The sequence below is a fragment of the Etheostoma cragini genome, chromosome 23, assembly GCF_013103735.1.
Source record: "Etheostoma cragini isolate CJK2018 chromosome 23, CSU_Ecrag_1.0, whole genome shotgun sequence".
Taxonomy (NCBI): Eukaryota; Metazoa; Chordata; class Actinopteri; order Perciformes; family Percidae; genus Etheostoma; species Etheostoma cragini.
This window is the reverse complement of record NC_048429.1, coordinates 13,672,478-13,690,032: the sequence shown is the minus strand read 5'-3', so window position 1 is coordinate 13,690,032 and position 17,555 is coordinate 13,672,478. Positions and strand designations below refer to the sequence as shown.

General features: G+C 44.4%; 1 protein-coding gene across 11 annotated transcripts in view; it reads left to right on the top strand.

Annotated features, from left to right (window-relative positions):
• sox5 (SRY-box transcription factor 5) overlaps positions 1-17,555 on the top strand; it is a 182,276-nt gene that overhangs the window by 103,046 nt on the left and 61,675 nt on the right. For all 11 annotated transcript variants that reach the window (XM_034863668.1, XM_034863667.1, XM_034863666.1 and 8 more), the window contains 2 exons: positions 7,285-7,480; positions 15,324-15,546. In XM_034863668.1, coding sequence (XP_034719559.1) covers positions 7,286-7,480; positions 15,324-15,546 — 418 coding nt within the window. In that variant the 5' untranslated portion in view covers position 7,285. The remainder of the gene's footprint in view (positions 1-7,284; positions 7,481-15,323; positions 15,547-17,555) is intronic.

The window sequence follows — 17,555 nt, the reverse complement described above, 5'->3', positions numbered from 1 at the left end:
CCCCCCCCCCACACACACACACACACACACACAGACACACACAAATGTGCGCGCACACACACACACACCTCCTCACCCACTTCCTCCCCTCTCTCAGCACACTCCCACCCTCCAACTCTCTCACTCCCCCGACGGCCTCCAACACCGGTGCGATCAGCTGACCCTCTCTGATAGCCGATAGATGAAACTGGAGGGGGAAACACATGGCTGCATTGGTTCCTGCTGTTGTTGTTGTTGTTGTTCATAGATGGGGGGGAGGGGGGTCTGGGATAAAGGGGAGAGAGGGATGGAGTCCTAAAAGTGATGTGAAAGAGAGAGAGAGAGAACATGTGTTTACGTGGAAAACAGAGACAGACAAAGGTGTCCCTCCAAGATATCTAGAGTCTAGTCATGTGACATGAGGTCATGGGAGGGTTCAAAGGTCAGGTGGAGGTATTGCATTGTCAACAGAGCAGGAAGCGACCAGCAGTGTGTGTGTGTGTGTGTGTGTGTGTGTGTGTGTGTGTGCGCGTGTCCGTTTGTTTGTTCCAGGATTTTACACTTGACATCCCTTTTTCTCTCTCCATCTCTTCTTCTTCCATTTCTTCACCCATCCATCAATTTAGACAGCTTGACTTGCAGTAATCCCACTATGTTGGTCCCTCTTTCTCTCTTACTCTCTTTCTCTATTGCTCTCTCTCTCTCACACACACGCACATTCACACTCACACACACACACACATACACACACACACACACACACACACACACACACACATCATTTACCATCCTTCCAATCTACAATAGGAGACAGTGTTAGCGGCTCAGAGCTCGCTCCCAGTGCGCTACAATGAAACCTCTGTCTTTCCAGGTAGTGAGTGAGGGAGAGAGGGAAGATTGAGAGGGAGCGAGTGGGGAAGGGGGGGAGGGATGGAAGATAGAGGCCAGCTGGGAGTGTGTGTGGAAGTATTTGTGTGGTGTCATTTATGTGAGAGAATGTTTGTGTGTGTGTGTGTGTGTGTGTGTGTGTGTCTGTCTGGTTTACAGGGGCAGGCCAAGTCACTGACAGTGAGACAAATGTTGTGACTCCTTTATGGATTGCTTAACAAATGCAACCCAAATAGTGGCCTGGCACAACAATGGAAAAACACTGTCCCTCGCTCAATAAACATCACGCAGCGTCTCCCCCTCGCAAAACACTAGGGGAGTGGGGCCGCCGTCCACCGGATGCACTTACCCTATCACAGTCTGTGTCTTTTCACCCCCTCTTCCTCTCATCCCCCCAAACTCTCTACTCCTGCCTCTCTTCTTCCCTTTTCTATAGCAACACTCAAGATTTTCCCACGAGTTGTCTTTGCTTGGCCTTAAACCAGATAGATAGATAGATAGATAGACAGATAGATTTCTTTCCCTTCCTCCCTCCGTCTGTCCATCTTCTATCCAACCTTTGTTCCATTCTAAAATGTCAGTGACGATCACATCGTCTAGTGACTCAGTGTAAAGACATAAATAAGGTTTTAAAGCAGGGAAAAAAAGCCGAAAACATGACAAGGAGAGTATGTGGAGCGATGCCTCGTGGTGACTAAAGCTTTGGCTGGATGAATGGACAACAGAGACAGACAGAAAAAGACAGGGAGAGAGGTAGTCCCAGAGGCCACACGGGTTAGCCCACGTCTTTTGCGCCCAACCCCTTTACTCTCTCTCTCTCTCCCCCAACACACACACACATACAGTACTCAACACATGACTGTCTCTCCAGCGTGTGTGTGATTAACAGCGGTGACATTAGGTTGTGTGTTATTGCCTTTTGTGGTTAAGCTGGACAGGAAACAGGGTTTGGGCTGTCGGCCGCCAATTTAGGGCACCTCACGGAGGATGCTTTGTGTGTGTGAGGCTGAGTGTGTGTCTGCGCCTGTGTGTGTGTGTGTGTGTGTGTGTGTGTGTGTGTGTATAAGGGTGTGTCTGTGTATATGAGCATATACAGGCAGGACCTGTGTTCTCCCAGTCAAACACTGTTTATAGTTGAGAAAGTCATCAGGGAAATCATTCTTAAAGCATTTTACATCAATACTAACGAGCAGAAATGGTTTCCTTTAACACGTTATGGTGCACACTGTAAACATCTTTGGAAATCCTTTTTTACATCGGCATTTTGTATATGGGAATTTGCAAGGTCTCCGGACATTTTTCTACACTTGTGCAAAATGTAGACTTTTATGCTTAGAAGTTCTTAACGCCTGCTTTTAAAATCTAATAAAGAAAATCAAATGCTTGTCAAGAATATTAAAAAACATAAAGAGCCACACTAAGGGGAAAAGGAACATCATTGACCCCCTTCTCCAGGTCCTCTCTTAATCTTTATCCCTCCATCTCAGCCTTTCCTCTATGTTGCTGCCCCACTCTTCCCACTGTTCAAAAGGACAGCCTATAAATAGATATTAGGCAATATCCTTAAGAGTCTGCATAGAGAAGAAGGGAGGGAGGGAGAGAGGGATGGAGCGACATTCTTACAAACAGCTGATTGTGTAAAGAGGGCACAGTAAGGAAGACAACACCAGGGAGGGCGAGAGAGAGGCAGGAAGACAGAGAGAGAAAGAGCAGGAGGGCAGACAATGTTAAAATAAGTTCAAGAGTGTGTGACGGAGAGAGATAGAGACAGAAAGGGAAGGAGAAATCCTTTTGAAAGCTAAGACAAGGAATAGCAAATGCAGCGAGAGAGAGAGAGAGAGAGAGAGGAAAAAAAGGACGGCAATAAAGCAATTGATAGCGCGACGGTAACATTTACGGTAACAGCGGAAACATTTGTTTAAATTTCCGCCTGAGGTGTCATATGGATGTAAATGTTGCGGTCGGCTCCGCCAGGGCAAGACGCCATGGGTGCCTTATCTAAAAGGCACATTCCGCCCAACTATTTTGATATGCCCTTCCATTCCCTTAGAGAACAAATTCAAAGATAGCTCACATTTCCACTCAAATAGACCCACACCTGAGTGACAGGCAGGCAGTTCTTAGCATTCACAATGTGGCAGGGAGAAAAAAAAAACCTCACAAATGTCACTTTGACTCTTGACAGCACTTTGGAATTAGCCGCCGTGTTTATTTTTACTGTAGACCATTGGATTTGACTGACTGTACGGCGTGTGTTTGTGTAGTGGTTGAAATAATGGGTTGTAATTTAAAAAGAGGCTGAGCACTCGCGCACAGACACACACACACACACACACACACACACACATACACATATACATGCAAATGCACACATACTTTACAGTGGAATTCTCCAGAGGAGGCTCCCACGCTCCCTGAAAGCTTGTTCTGGGTAGTGGAGTTAACAAGAGCAGTTAGCACCATGATTATGTTAGCAGCCAGACACACAGAGCGAGAGAGCGTGTGTGTGTGTGTGTGTCTGTTTGTGTCTGTTTGTGTGTATGTCTGTTTTAGTGATAGCCTGTGACATTTTGGCGATGGCGGCTTTGTCTTTCTCCAACTCTTCAATAAAGCTGAAACAAATCTTTTGCCCCCATTTTGCTTAATTCATTTGATGTGTGTGTGTTAGCGAGCAGCCCCTCTCACTCGTCCATAAGCTTGCTGCCTGTCCTGTATTTAAACACGCTTAAGTGTGCACGAAACTTGCCGCTGCTGACGTTGCCAACATGAAATGGACGTGTTGATTACAGTAAGCCGAGGCCAGGAGACGGTTAACCACCGTCCACGGCGATTATTCGGCCTGTTAATGGACGTACGGCGCTGTCCGATTAGTGACTTAGCAGCAGTGGACATATGTGATATGAGAGGGACTTAACTGAGGAGCCGCTAATCGTGAAAAAGCCAAGGGGAAGTGGCGCTTTAATCTCAGCTTAGTTCTCTCACCGCTTGTGTGTGTGTGTGTGTGTGTGTGTGTGTGTGTGTGTGTTTTTTTCCTTCAATGGGAGTTTGGGAGGATAGAAGAGACAAACACCACATTAGAAAGGTGTTTCTTTGGAGTTTACTTATTTGTTTTAATTCTAAATGTAAATAAAAAAATACCCTGCAATATTGTTGCACTGGTGTTATGTCATTTGAAATATCCCTGTGCTGCTTTGCGAAAAAGGCTAGCAGCATGTGTGTTTGTATTAAGTGTGTTAATGACTGGTTGGTGTGAATGACTGATTTGGCGTTGTTGGACGGGGTGAAAGGAGGCTAATATTTTCTAGTTATGACCTATACTACGCAGCCCATTTACATACTTGATAAAACCTCATCTTTTTTAATCCTTGCATCGCTCTGCGCTTTCAAGCGGTTTCCTCCAGGTCTCCGCCGGCATGACAGCCCTGGCAAGCTTTAAATGAAGTAGTCGGCGTAACCTGCACACCCGCCGTGCCCAATTGTATAGTAATTCGACTTCAAAGACAAACGGGAGGGTGAGGGGGATTTTATAGCCGGAGAGGTGCTGTGAACAGCCTCCCCATTCATGGACACCCACCTCTGAGGAAGTAGTAGCAGAGTATAGGAAGGGGGTGGACGGGTGTGAAGAAGAAGAGGAGCACAAAACCGCAAAAAACATGATGAAATGTTTGCCACCGAGTTATTTCCGTTAGAAGAGAAAAGGGTTGTCTTCGGCCACAGAGTTTTGAAGATATGTGTTGTTGTCCGTGTTAATGTGTAACTGCTCTTGTCTGTGGACTGCCTGTCCATCTAGATACGTAAATGTGGCTACTGTGTTTAAATGATGGATGATAACGTTTAAAAAAAAAAATACATCCTCTCATGCACAGTTAGGTTTTTGCAGCTGAGCCAAAGTGCAACATTAGTGAGGCGAGAAGTTTCAAAGCTGACCCCAGGTCTGTGTGAGGGGTTATGGCCAAGCAGACGTTTACACAGGACACAAGGGGAGGTGTGTGAGTGTGAGTGTGTGTGTGTCTGACTGACTGAAACAAAAGGCCCGAGTGTGAGAGAGTGAAAGGAGGTAAAGTAAACAGGCAGTGATGAAGAGAGACCTGCAGTGTTAGGGCCTCTGTTTAATGTATGTGTGTGTGTGTGTGTGTGCCTGTGCGTGCGGCTCAAAGCCCTGTAGTTTATACAGCTGGGCCTGCCGATTACATTGGACTGTGTGTGGAATGACACGCACACAGACTCATGCACACACACACACACACACACACACACTTCATTCTGGCATTAGTATCATAAATGTTATCACAAGTCAATTTCAGTGTTAATATAAATTGGTTTTAATGATACCCGCGTGCAATTTTATCGCTTAAGTCCTTTGTCATCACAACAACTAAAAAGTCTTTACTGGTCATTTATGACCCTCCGGTTTTGCTGAGCAAGAGCAGGAGAAAGATAAAGCAGATATGTGTGTGTGGGTGTGGGTGTTTGTCTTTTGTACACATTGTCCTACGTGAAAACACTGAGTCTAACGTCTTCAGCATTATTGTGACAGATAGTTTGATTAATCTAACCTTGGTGAAAGAGTACCCAAAACATTGTTAAAGTTATAGATTGTAGTTTTGCGCAGTTTGATTTGTTAGCCAAAGGTGTATGTTTCTGTAATAGTGATTTTTTTCTGATTTAACTTCCGTTAAGTGAGTGCAACCTTTAAAAGCCCCGCGGAGGCCATTGCAACTCATACAAAGAAAACTTGCTGCTTATCTGTGTTCCTGTAAACTTTACATTTTAAAGGGAAACAAGTTCTCAGCAATATCCAAATAATAACAGCACTTTGTAAATTGATTTCAATTACTAGATTATCTGTGACTTTTTTGTAATCTTTCAAAACAATAAAAAGGTTATTAAACTGCATCACTGTTAGTCACTATTTTTTTTTTAACGGTATTACTGGAGTGGAGCTCATTTATTTGTGACCATAACCTTTTCCCGCGATGTGGTATCGCTGCATGTTGCGTTTTGTCGCTGTCCTCGTCGCCTCCAATGAGCAGCACTCAATATTGTTTGCCTTTCCACTGTCATGAGGTAAATAAGCAATGAATTAGTGGCAGTTGCTGCTCTGAGGAACAATGCCAGATGAACAGTCCAGGGGAAACCAGATAGAGTCAAGAGTGTGGGGGCAAGCATTTGAGAGAGAAAGGAGAGGAAGAGCAAATCAGAGACAGACGAGGTATGGATGGAGGATAAAGCTGTGACGATCTAGGTGAAAGAGAAAATGAAATGAGCTGCAGAGTACAAAAACAAACGGCTCGTTCATTCAAAGGGAGTGCAAGAATGGGCGGACTTTGAGAGTCAGACGCCTGTTGCTTATTTCTCGTTCTTCACCGCTTCCAATTGCACACCCCTCAAGTTTTCACCCTCCCTCCCTCCATCCATCTCTCCCTCCCTCCCTGTCATGCGTGGCCTGTGTGCAACTGAGCTTTAGCAGCCTATTACCCAGGGTCATAGTCGCAGTGTCTTCAAGGCTGACAAGTGCATCTGAAAGCACTCAGGCGATGCTAGGCACCACATTAAATTCTATTATTGCCTCATAGTCACTACATCCCTATTCAGCTGAAGTACAGGGAGGAAAATTTACCTTGGGAGAGACAGAGTTCACCTAATAGATATTGCTATATATCCTTTCCTTCTTTTCAAGGGAACAAAGCCACAGTAACAAATGTAAACAGCGGGGCCTTCATGTTGTCAGCTCTTTTCCTCCAGTTTTTCTTTTGTCCAGAGGTTTTCATAAACACATATTATTGTCACTGTGCATACTGCCCTCACTCTCTGTCTTTCTCTCTTTTTCTCCCTCTTTCAAACTCTCTGTCTCTCTCTCTGAGAGCCTATTGTCAAGACATGGTCATTTCCTCCACAATGCCAGTGCAAGCGGGCTCCATTTGCAGTAATGGCCCCGTCTTTTGAAAATGTGAATGTTGAATGGACCTCATGGTAAACATACTGTAAGACCTGAGAGTGTGTATGAAGGTTTGCCAGGAAGCTGGTTGCTCACGAACTGACTGAAGGGGATATTGTTTGGACTGAACAAGCTGAATGTGTGACAGAAAAACTACATCCAGAGAAAAAGGGAGGAAAGAGAATAGGTGCAGGCTGATGAGCTAAATGGGATTTGGTGAATTCCTGCTGTGAGGACTTAAATATGTCTTCATGTCAGGTACTTTTACAGTGAACACACGGCAAAGTGGGTACAAATGTAAAGTCTAGGAGTTTACAGGAGCTAGTTTAACCCACAGGAAGGTCCACACTTTGTGTTTCCGCCATCATATACCTCCAGTCGTCAACCTGTTATATCATCCTTTGAATATTGCTCACTCGTCCCTTTGTTTTTCTTTCTCTCTCCGTCTTTCTATCTCCCTTTTTATTTATTTTTTCCAGGATGTCTTCCAAGCGACCAGCCTCTCCATATGGGCGGACAGATGGAGAGGTAACCATGGCAACCAGCAGACAGCGAATGGAAGATGAGGATAGCGAGGGACTGGGCGGTGTCATCCACCTCCCCCTGGTCTCCTACTGCGGCAAGGTGTCCCCTCGCTCGCCCCCCAACCGCAACTTGGACAGCCCCCCTAACATGGTAAGGACAGCGACAGAGTTTTGCATCCAATCTCATTTATTATATTGTGAAAGCAGCACCCACTTATGGGTGACGGCGGCCTTGAGCGCTGACTCGGGGTCCCGCTATGAAACACGTGCAGCGTGTAAAGATGGTTCCAACTGGTAGGACCCGCAGTGTGGGTTACTGTCTCAGGTTTAGCTTCTCAACCCACCAGTGTGGTCACATAAGTTTGGTCTCATTTGGGAAACTTTTTCCGTGTTGAAAACTTTTTAAAAGTTCCAATATTGTTTTTATGAAGAAAAAAAATTAATATTGGCAGAGATTATATGTACTTTTTCCCCCTTCCTCGTATTTCTTCTTAACCCATTGCACCCAATTGCCACAATTTGTGTTCAAACTACACTTTAATAAGAAGTCAAAACACAATCACATCTGAACAGGCTGACATGATACATATATGTTAAGATTCAGTGTGATATATTCAGATATGTCCATCAAGAGTTAATAATGCGTCATAGAAATCATAGAAATAAAGCTTTTTCTTAAAACTTACTTGGGAATGTTCAGTAGTTACATAATCCATTGATAGATGTCTGTACATTGGTGGTACACTGCAAACAGGAACTGCTAATAGCCAATACAACTTTTAATTGTGCCAGTTTGCCAAAATGTAAATATAAGATTAAAAAAGTCAAGTTGTAGCCGCTGAATCCATGGCACCTTTATGCTTCTCGTTTACATCCTCCATAGCATTATGGGAACATCATTGAGGAATCTGCCTTAACACGGCTATGTGTGTTTGAGAGGCTCGGGGTGACCCCTAGGGCAAAGACCCCAGATCAGATCATGTTCACGTTAATCCTGGCCTCCAGGGTTTTAGAGGGATAGGCAGCGCTGAAGGCAAACATAGCCCTTTATCCTTAATACAGTTATACAGTCTGGATCTCAAACACCACTTTAATATTGGTATGATGTTTACTCCTCTAATGATGACTGAGAGTCCCCTTTTAAACCCAAACACAAAACAACGGCACAAATCTCAAACAGTCAGAACAATGAAATGTATCTTTGGATATTCGGACATGAAAAGAGTGAGATTTCTAAAGAAGCAGAAATCGACTTTCTCCGCGTGTGGAAAGCAGTTTGGCGCTGGGAGCTGGAGTTTTTATTATATTTCAGAAAAAAAAGAAGGTTCAAGGCTACTGTTTGGGAGCACACGTGTTTTTGCTTTTATGTGCGCGCCACCAGCCTTGAGCCCATTTGATGCACAGTTGCGTGACTACAAAATGTGAGCCATTGCAGTGAGTCATTTTCTTCAGGATGAAGTGTGACATTGTGGTGTTGTTGGTGCTGTATGTATGGCTCTCTATGTGTACATGCATTTGTGGTTGTGCAAACTTCTTTAAGTTGGTGTGTGTGTGTGTGTGTCTGTGTATGTGCACAATATTTTCCTGCATGTGACTCATTCCACATTCTATACATGTGGTGTGATTTACAATGCATGTTCAGTACATAAGTGTGATTATGTGACTATATAGGGTATTACGTGTTGCTGGTATGCATTATTTATTTTTCTTTTTAAAATTATGCAATTATGCAACAAAATGTTGACTATGTTAATAACTTTTAAGGGCATCTGTTTGTACCAAAACTCTTTTATAGTGTGTTCTCACTCACAGTGTGCATACACCGCTCAGTGTCTTCCCTTCTCCTGAGCCCTTACCTTGATACACACCTTGTCACAGCAGCGCTCTGATAAACACCATCGACCTTTCCCCCATACTGACCATAAATGCCCTGCATGCTGTAAAACAATGAAACAGCGCTAAGGACCTGTAATGGAAAACTAATTCTGTAATTAGCCTGCTGATTAGCCTGCAGGCCCCTCCCACGGTGGACTCTGCATGTGTGGCATGTGCCGACTGTAAGCCAAAGTCCTGGGACCGTAGGGGGAACACTCAGACGTGGAAACACATGTGCACACACACTCTGGCTTATCTGTTGCTGTAAAGGAAATAAATATATTATTCCTGGTTTGTTTGGATTAAATTAATTTAGGTTTGTTTTTACAATACAAAATATGTCTTTAAGAAAATATACACTCTATAACTATCATTAATATTGCACAGAATTGTCCTTATCACTGTCCTCCAAGTCATTATGGAGATCCTGCTAGAAAACTCTGTAAATATCCTCAAAATGACACACAACTGCATTCAAGCTCATTAATTGACAGCAGAAGGGAGACTGTGCGTGCGTGCGTGCGTGCGTGCGCGCGTGCGTGCGTGTGTGTGTGTGTGTGTGTGTGTTTGGGGGGGCTATTATACACAGCATAATAGCTGATGTGGCTTATGAAGTGGCAAGGCTATGTGTCTAGTGGGTTGGATGGGGTCTTATCCGGTTGCCTGCTTGGCATGCTGTAAGATGTATGTTAAGTAAGTTAAAGGGGATGGGGGGGGGGCAGGTTACAGTGCCAATCCCTTTGCTGCTGACTGTCAGGGAAGAGTGGATGAAGAGAAATAGAGAGAGAGAGAAGTAGATTTACAGTGTGGCGGGGGTGTCGGCAGGACTCTGAGGGAGTGGGGTGGGGGTCTGTCTCTCTCAGGGCAATTGTCGTAAAGTGATAGGGGGAAGTAAATGGCTCACAGGCGACCGGTTGACTTGGAAGAGAGGCAGCGGGGGAGAGTGAGAAGAGGGGGGGGGATTACAGCTTTATCTTGTCATAGTAAATTAACACGGCGGCAGAGACACACTTAGCTACACACTGACCTCTCCATCCCGCGTGCCTCGCCTGCCTGCTCGGCTTTGGCCCGGCCGCTTTACCTGCCTGCTGCAGCTGCACACACACAGAGAATTGAAAAAAAAGCACTCACACACATTTTAGAAAGCTTGAAAGGTGTCACATTATTCACTTTGAAATTTTTATAAACCCTGGCTCTAGAGGAGATCTTTGCTTTTTGTATTGGTTTGCAAATGAATGTAGTTCAGCTAAAAGGGTGTTTTATTTAATGTGAAGTTCTCACTGTGCTGGTGGATCCTGATTGGTGGAGAGCAGCTCAGTTTAAATGCCTGATGGGAAGGATTGCAGCGGTAGTGCAGTGAGGTCAACCAATCAACACAGAATCCAGTTATGATGCAGATGAATTAGTAGTGGATAGATTTTTGTTTTTACTTTATTTTCCAGTAAATCAAACTTACAACAGACTGCTTTTAAATCTGTAGTGCAAAATACATTTCTTTCTTCCTTTCTTTCTTTTAGATCTTTTGTTTGTTTTAGAATCCTTGAAGACAACATTGTTGATACATCAGGCAGAGGCCAGCATCTTCTCTCTTAAATGTGTTAATGGACAAACACTTATTGTTTCATTAACAGGCGAGGTGCACACTACCACAATAGAGAACTATAAAAATATTTCATCAGGCATTATTTCTTATTTTTTTTCCTCCCTGAGCTATCTCTTTTTGTATAATTTGAATATGTGTGTGTGTGTGTGTGTGTGTGTGTGTGTAAATTTGACAGATTTAACACAGTCATTGAGCAGTCTTGAGACACAGTGGTCACACTTAATTTCTCATGCCAGTGATGCACTAATGAATCAACACACGCCTGCCTGTCAACAGCGAGGGGTCGTGGTAAAATATACTGGCGTACATCTAAGCCAAACTGCTATGTAAAATACAGAAAATACAGCTGCATGTTTTTCAGTCAAGGAAAGGGCAACTGTGTCATTAGACATACGATTAGAATTTTCAAATGAAATCAAGTAAAATGTGTGGTTTTCCATGGAAAAAGCTCAACCATATTGTTGGATTGAACAGGAGGATAAAAGTAATGCTTGTCCCAGCCTGAGGGACCTCGAAGTCAAAACTGACAGTGTCTGTGTTTAGCCATGGCATGTAAAGGGATTTGCTGCATGTGTGTGTGTTTTTGGCAGTGTAATCGGAGGTGTGTTAAGTGTACATCGTTGAGACTGGCAGCTCTAGCAGGAGAGCTAAGTCCTTACCCCCCCCCCGTGCAGGAGTGATCAGTGACATTCTCTTGGTGTGTGTTTGTGTGTGAGTATTTTAGTTTTGAGCAGCTGTTTCCAGTTCTTCCTACTGCCACATTGTCCATGCCTTGATCCACGACGACGCCTCAAATATTGTTTTTCACATACACCTTGCACAGCCCCAGACATGTCAGGCTATGGCAGAGAGAGAGAGAGAGAGACACACACAGAGAGACACAGAGAGAGAGAGAGTTTTTTCTGTCGGGCAACAGAGAAAGAGGAAGGGAAAAAGTGGAAGACATAAAATAACACATCAACAGCGGCATCTGTGCTGGCTGTAGGGGAAAAAAAATAGAATTTGGATTTTTTTTTGTCCTCTTTTTCTGGCAAGTGTTACGTGTTTTTAAACCAACCTCCCCTCACAGATGAGCTTAAGAAGACAAAAGTTGTTTAATTCGGTTCCATTGCAGAGGCTGTAAAAGGATAAAGAGAGTGAGGCGCAATTTTTACTTTGTTCCAGTCATTTTGGAAGAGAATTGACATCTGCAAACTAAAGGCAGAACCGCCCACACTGCCAGCCTGCCACATCCAGTGCATATAAATACATATATGCAGGCACTTACACATTAACACAAACACACACACACACACACCTACCTACAGGCTATGTGCACTCACAGTGTCACACATATACGCACAGAAATGGCAAAATAAAATAAATAAGCCTGCTCACACGCATGCACTGAGAGCAGGGCATAAACGTTTACACTATCCAGAATATCTGTTTGTACTTATGAATATATGCATGTTGATGAGAGAAGTTTTCGCAACCCGAGTTATTGCAGGAGGAGCATGTGGCCGTGTAGCGAGTGACACCCGTTTATAAAGGAGGAATGTGTCTTGTCTTTAAGATCCCACTGTCTTGGACTTGCAAATCGCCAGGGTAAGAATGTCAGCAGGGCATATGGATTATCATTATATCACGGGAGGTTGATGGGATGAGGGGGGGGGGGGGGGGAATCATAAGCCAGTTAAGTTGCCTCTGGGATGCTGTCTGTCTGACTCCCCACATAAAAAAAATGTCATGGGCCCTGATTTAGCAGATCTTTGAAGAAGCCTCGGCTCCCTGCTAATTCCCCTTGATTGGGAAATGACCTTCATTGTTGGACGCGGTGAGATGACATCTCCCTGGCAGAGTTTTAGGCCGAGCGAAGGGATCAGACCCCCCCCCCCCCCGTATTCTTGTTCTGTTTGTTTTGTTTGCGCGACATCTTTCTCGAAAGAAAGAGTGCGGCTGTTTTAAGTAGGCGCTGGATTAGATAAATGGGATGTGACAGGTGTGACCGCTGCCTTCAAGATGCCTGCTTCTTGCTCTCTCTCTCTCACTCTCTTACTCCATGTATCTGTCAACTCTCTCTCGCTCTCTCATTTCCTCTAATACCATCGCCTTTTGCTCTTTCTTTCTTTCTTTCTTTCTCTCTTTCTTTCTTTCATTGACTTCTACCCACTTACACTCCTTCTCTCCCTCTGTCTCGTTGCATTTGCATGTCGCTGATGCAACTCGTAATCACAAAGCCGCTCATTTGAAGTCTGAATTTCCCTAATCTAAAGAACAGGAGAGGGTGAAGGAAAAGAAATGAGGCAAGGAGGAAAGACAGGATCAGGTCGAGCCGTCACTAGGTCAGGTGGTGAGCGGAGAAGAGTAAAGTCTTTCAAGAGCTTTAAGATCACAAGACACGTCCCCCTCCCTCCCCCCCCCCCAGCGCAGCACAGCCCTCAGCCAGTGTGTTAGGAGCCTCCACAGCGACTGGTTGATGCCTCACCAGCGCGTCATACATACAACTGTTGAAGCCATATCATCGCTGTCACACTCTGTCCTTTCGTTACAATGCATGTGCGAGCGCACCGGGGAGAGAATTAGTGAATTATTGAGCGTGCTGACTTATTCAGAGTGTTGAAACACACAGCGCCAGAGAGAGAGCGAGAGAGTGTAGAAAGTGATAGTGGTTGGCTGTACCTCTGATTCAGTGTTTGGCCACCGACAATGAAAGCCGTCGTCAATATTGAAAAACCACTGCGTGGCTTTGTTCTTGAGGATTTTTTTCTTAACTCCTGCTCAAATGGATGAAAGTGAACTCAGCCTGTACGATAGAAAAGAATAGAATACTGGGGTCATCTGGGCTCTAGATGACTTCTTGTGGACTGTGATCTCAGTATGAAGTGATCTGCAGCCTGCGAGTTAATGATTAAAAAAAACAATCTCCCCGCCCTAATACACTGTATTGTCATTAATATGGCTGGAACGAGCAAGTGTTAACCACAGCAACACACAGACAAAGAGAAGTGTGTGTGTGTGTGTGTCCCAGGTGGCCTGCTCCATATTGTAGTTGGATGAGCCAAAGATTAACCATGTGGACCGTTGACCCTCCCGTCTACAAAGAGCTGAGCTTACGGACCAACTTACTTGTTTCTGTAATTAAAGTGCAGAGCACACACCTTAGGACACCTGTACGCGCCTGAGTGTCTGCTGGTGCATTCAGAGCACGTCACTCGTCTATATGTGTATGTGTGACGGGGCAGTGTGTGTTCTCTTCTGAAGCTGACGCTGTCTTCCGTCTCAGTGTCACTGTTAATTGGGCTTAGCCGGCATTAAGTCTATCATGGGGGCTACTGAAACAAACAAAGGTTTTATTTGGTCAAAGATTAAGGTGCTAGATGTTACTTACCAGTCAGCTGCTGTCGTGCTATTTCCTTTCTTACTGTTCCTTCAATCTACTTCATCAAAAATTAATCATGAATGATCATTTAAAAGATGATAATAGCTTAAAGATCACCATCCCTAAGTTTTAAGAAAAGTTGAATTAATTTATCAGAGAAGAGTGCTGGCGCCCAGTAAGCTCAGTTGGTAGAATGGGTGCCCACATGTAGAGGCTCACTCCTCGACGCAGCAGGACCTGGTTCAACTCCGACTTGCGGCCCTCTGCTGCATGTCATTCCTCCCATCTCTCTCTGCCCTTTTATGTCTTCAGCTGTCCTGTAAATAAAGGCCAAAAAAGAAAGAAAAATGCACAGTTTCTCAGAATTTTAGGAATTTTGTTTACTTTTTTTCCATTTATGAGAGGATTATGATTTCCAAACGTCGTCACACTCAATAATGTGACTGTGTAAACTTGAGACTCAAGACAGTAGGATCATTATTCCACATGACTGCTTGGAGAAAGCCACAGAGCTGTATATATTTATTGTATTTTTTTTTTTATCATGCTGATTTGTTGTTTTGTCATTCTTTTCATGAATTTATGGAAATGATTTGAAATCTCTCCAACACTTGTTTTGGGATCTATTTTTCCTGTTTGATGGAGTTGCATTCTCAGCATTAATTGCCACCAATTGTAAGAAAAATATAGCGCAGCGCTGAAAACTTGGGCTTGGGATGTGGTACAGCAGCGTTGGACGTCCCTCAAAGCCGAGCCGTTGAAGGCTTTGTAACATAGAGTTTGAATGACTCTTAAGAGTGTGGAGTCTTTTTGCTGCTGTTTCATGTGCTCGTTCTGTCAAGTTCCTCCAAGTCAGTCAAATGCAGATTTTCGAGGATGTGAGAGAGACAGAAGAAGAAGAAGAGTGCCCTAACTTGAGATAACTGGCCAGGGATGACAGTTGGTTGCATTGAGCTATGAGATGCGGAGATGGAGAGAATAAAAAGAGCAAGAGAAGGAGAGGAGAATGGAGATAATGAAGGTTGAATGCCAGCTCCTCCTTCGCCTCCTTCTGGGTTTTTTTTTCTCACAGTTTTTTTTATTTATGTCCCAGGTCATTTTTGAATTGAGTGATTTACCTCTTCCTTTCTTTTCTCCCTCCTCTTTCCCTTCCAGGAGCGGGACTGCACTAAGGGAAGCTCTCTGAGTCCTTACCCCCAGCACAATGCTACCTCACCGGGCAAAGAGGATGGCGGAGGCGGAGGGCGGCCCTGCAGCGACGGAGGCTCGGCCACAGGTACCCTGGGGACTCCCGAGAGGCGCAAGGGCAGCTTGGCAGATGTGGTGGACACACTGAAACAACGCAAGATGGAGGAGCTGATCAAGAATGAGCCAGAAGGTCAGTGATGAAAGGGGACGCTTGTGCGGCCAGATGTGTGATCCGCAACTCCCTGCCATCTCTTTGGCTCCCTGCCACTCTTTTATCACACTCTGTTGTCCCTTCTCTCATTTCTGTCTTGTTTTCTCTATATCATTCTCCCTCTCTGCCATGAAGCCACACACACTCAGTTGAGAGGCAACCCTTTGTTTTTCCAGCACACAGACAGACAGGCATCAGCTGTTTGGGCCTATTGTCCACCATGCTTTGCATATCAACCTGACAAATAAGATGTGTGTGTGTGTGTGTGTGTGTCTATCTATGTGTGCATGTGCGTGCGCGTGTGTGTGCGTGTTTGGTGGATGCCGGAGTGTGTGAAAAGCCTGATTGCTTCACAAAACCTTAACCCTTAACTCTCCAGATGTTTCCTGCCGTTACATTTCAAAGGGGGACATTAACATTACCTTTCTGCTGAATGATCAGTGAGGGTTAAATGCATCCTATCACCGTTCCTTCTTCCTTTGTCACCTTTGGGATAACACTTTCTCTCTCAACCCTCAGACAAAGATTTCGCTCACTGTTGAAGACACTAAATACAGATTTTTGCCCAGGGCTACATAGCTTAGCTTTATTAGCACCCACATTTCATTCACAAATTTAGCCTCCGGTTAACAGTTGGGAGTCAAGAGATAAAATTAGCCCATGGCCAGCTCTAATTTGTCAATGGGCTGATACTTGGGGGCTTAAGTCACTATGAGACGCATGTGATAGTGATAATGTAATAGGAGATTACTAACAGGTGTCCATCTGATGGGATTATATGAATAACGCTGTGCTTTATTGGTGGAGGATTTCTTTCCTGTTCTACACAGGGAGGTCAGTGTCAGTTTCAAAAGAGATCAGAGCAGATCAGAGGTCTTCATGGGTCCAAGTTTCTGGGGTAACCTACCCAAGCCCAACATGCAAACATTATACATTTATATACATATTTTTTAAACGTGATTTAAAGGGGACATGTGAAAAGTTGAATCTTGACATGAACAGACACAAGGACAAGGGCAGACATTTAGGCATGTTAGGCACATTTACATTTCTTTATCATTGACAGTGACAAAGACATTTTGGCAGTTCAGAGCCTCAATGACAGATGCATGCTACATATCGACCACTAGATCTTCTTATACACTTCCACTATCCCCGTTTAGCTCCTATATCCACCACTGCTGTGCGCTGAGATTTCTATTCAAACATCTCTGTACTGTGTGCAGCCTGTATGACACCATGCCCAAAAGGTGAAAGAAACAATGTAGCAGTACAGTGTGTATTTGTCTCTTAAGTGTAGGTGTTCATGTGTTGGTGTGTGTTCCTGCAGTACATCAACAGGCTTTCATTTCAAGCTGCGATGTGCTAACCTTTTTTTTTTTTTTTTTCAGGCTTTTCTGTAAGGTTGTTAAGCGTCCGAGACTGCTGGTCAGCTCTCGCCGTCTGGTTGTTTTTATACCAGTCGATAAGGAGGCCTGTTGTGGCACATTTTACAGAGAAAAAGAAAAATGAAAGAAAAAAAAACAAACAAAAAAACTGGGCTGTTTGTCAAGCTGAGCTGTAATTGAGGTGTGTTTTGGGTTGTTCGCTGCTTCTCTGGACCTCGTAAACTGGCTGCACAAGAAAAGGAAAAAAACAACAATAATGGATCTTTATGAGTCAGCCAGCGCAGAAAGAGATCGAGAGAAGGGGAGAGGGAGATGTAAAGACAGAAGGAGGAAGAGAAAAGTGAAGGAGAGAGAGAGAGAGTAGTGTCTTCACAGACCCCATTAGCAGAGTGCCACAGTGGTGCGGCTTCCAAACCCACCCGGAGCATTAGCTGCCCTACGTTTAAATGAAACGTGCTAACAAAAGGCCCCAGCGCCTCCAGACCCGGCACAAAAACCCAGGCCAAGCAAGAGAGAAAGGAAGAAAGAAAAGAGAGTAAAGGAAGAAAAGGGATGCTGATAAAAGATGAAGAGAGGCAGAGGGAAATGGAGGGGGGGGGG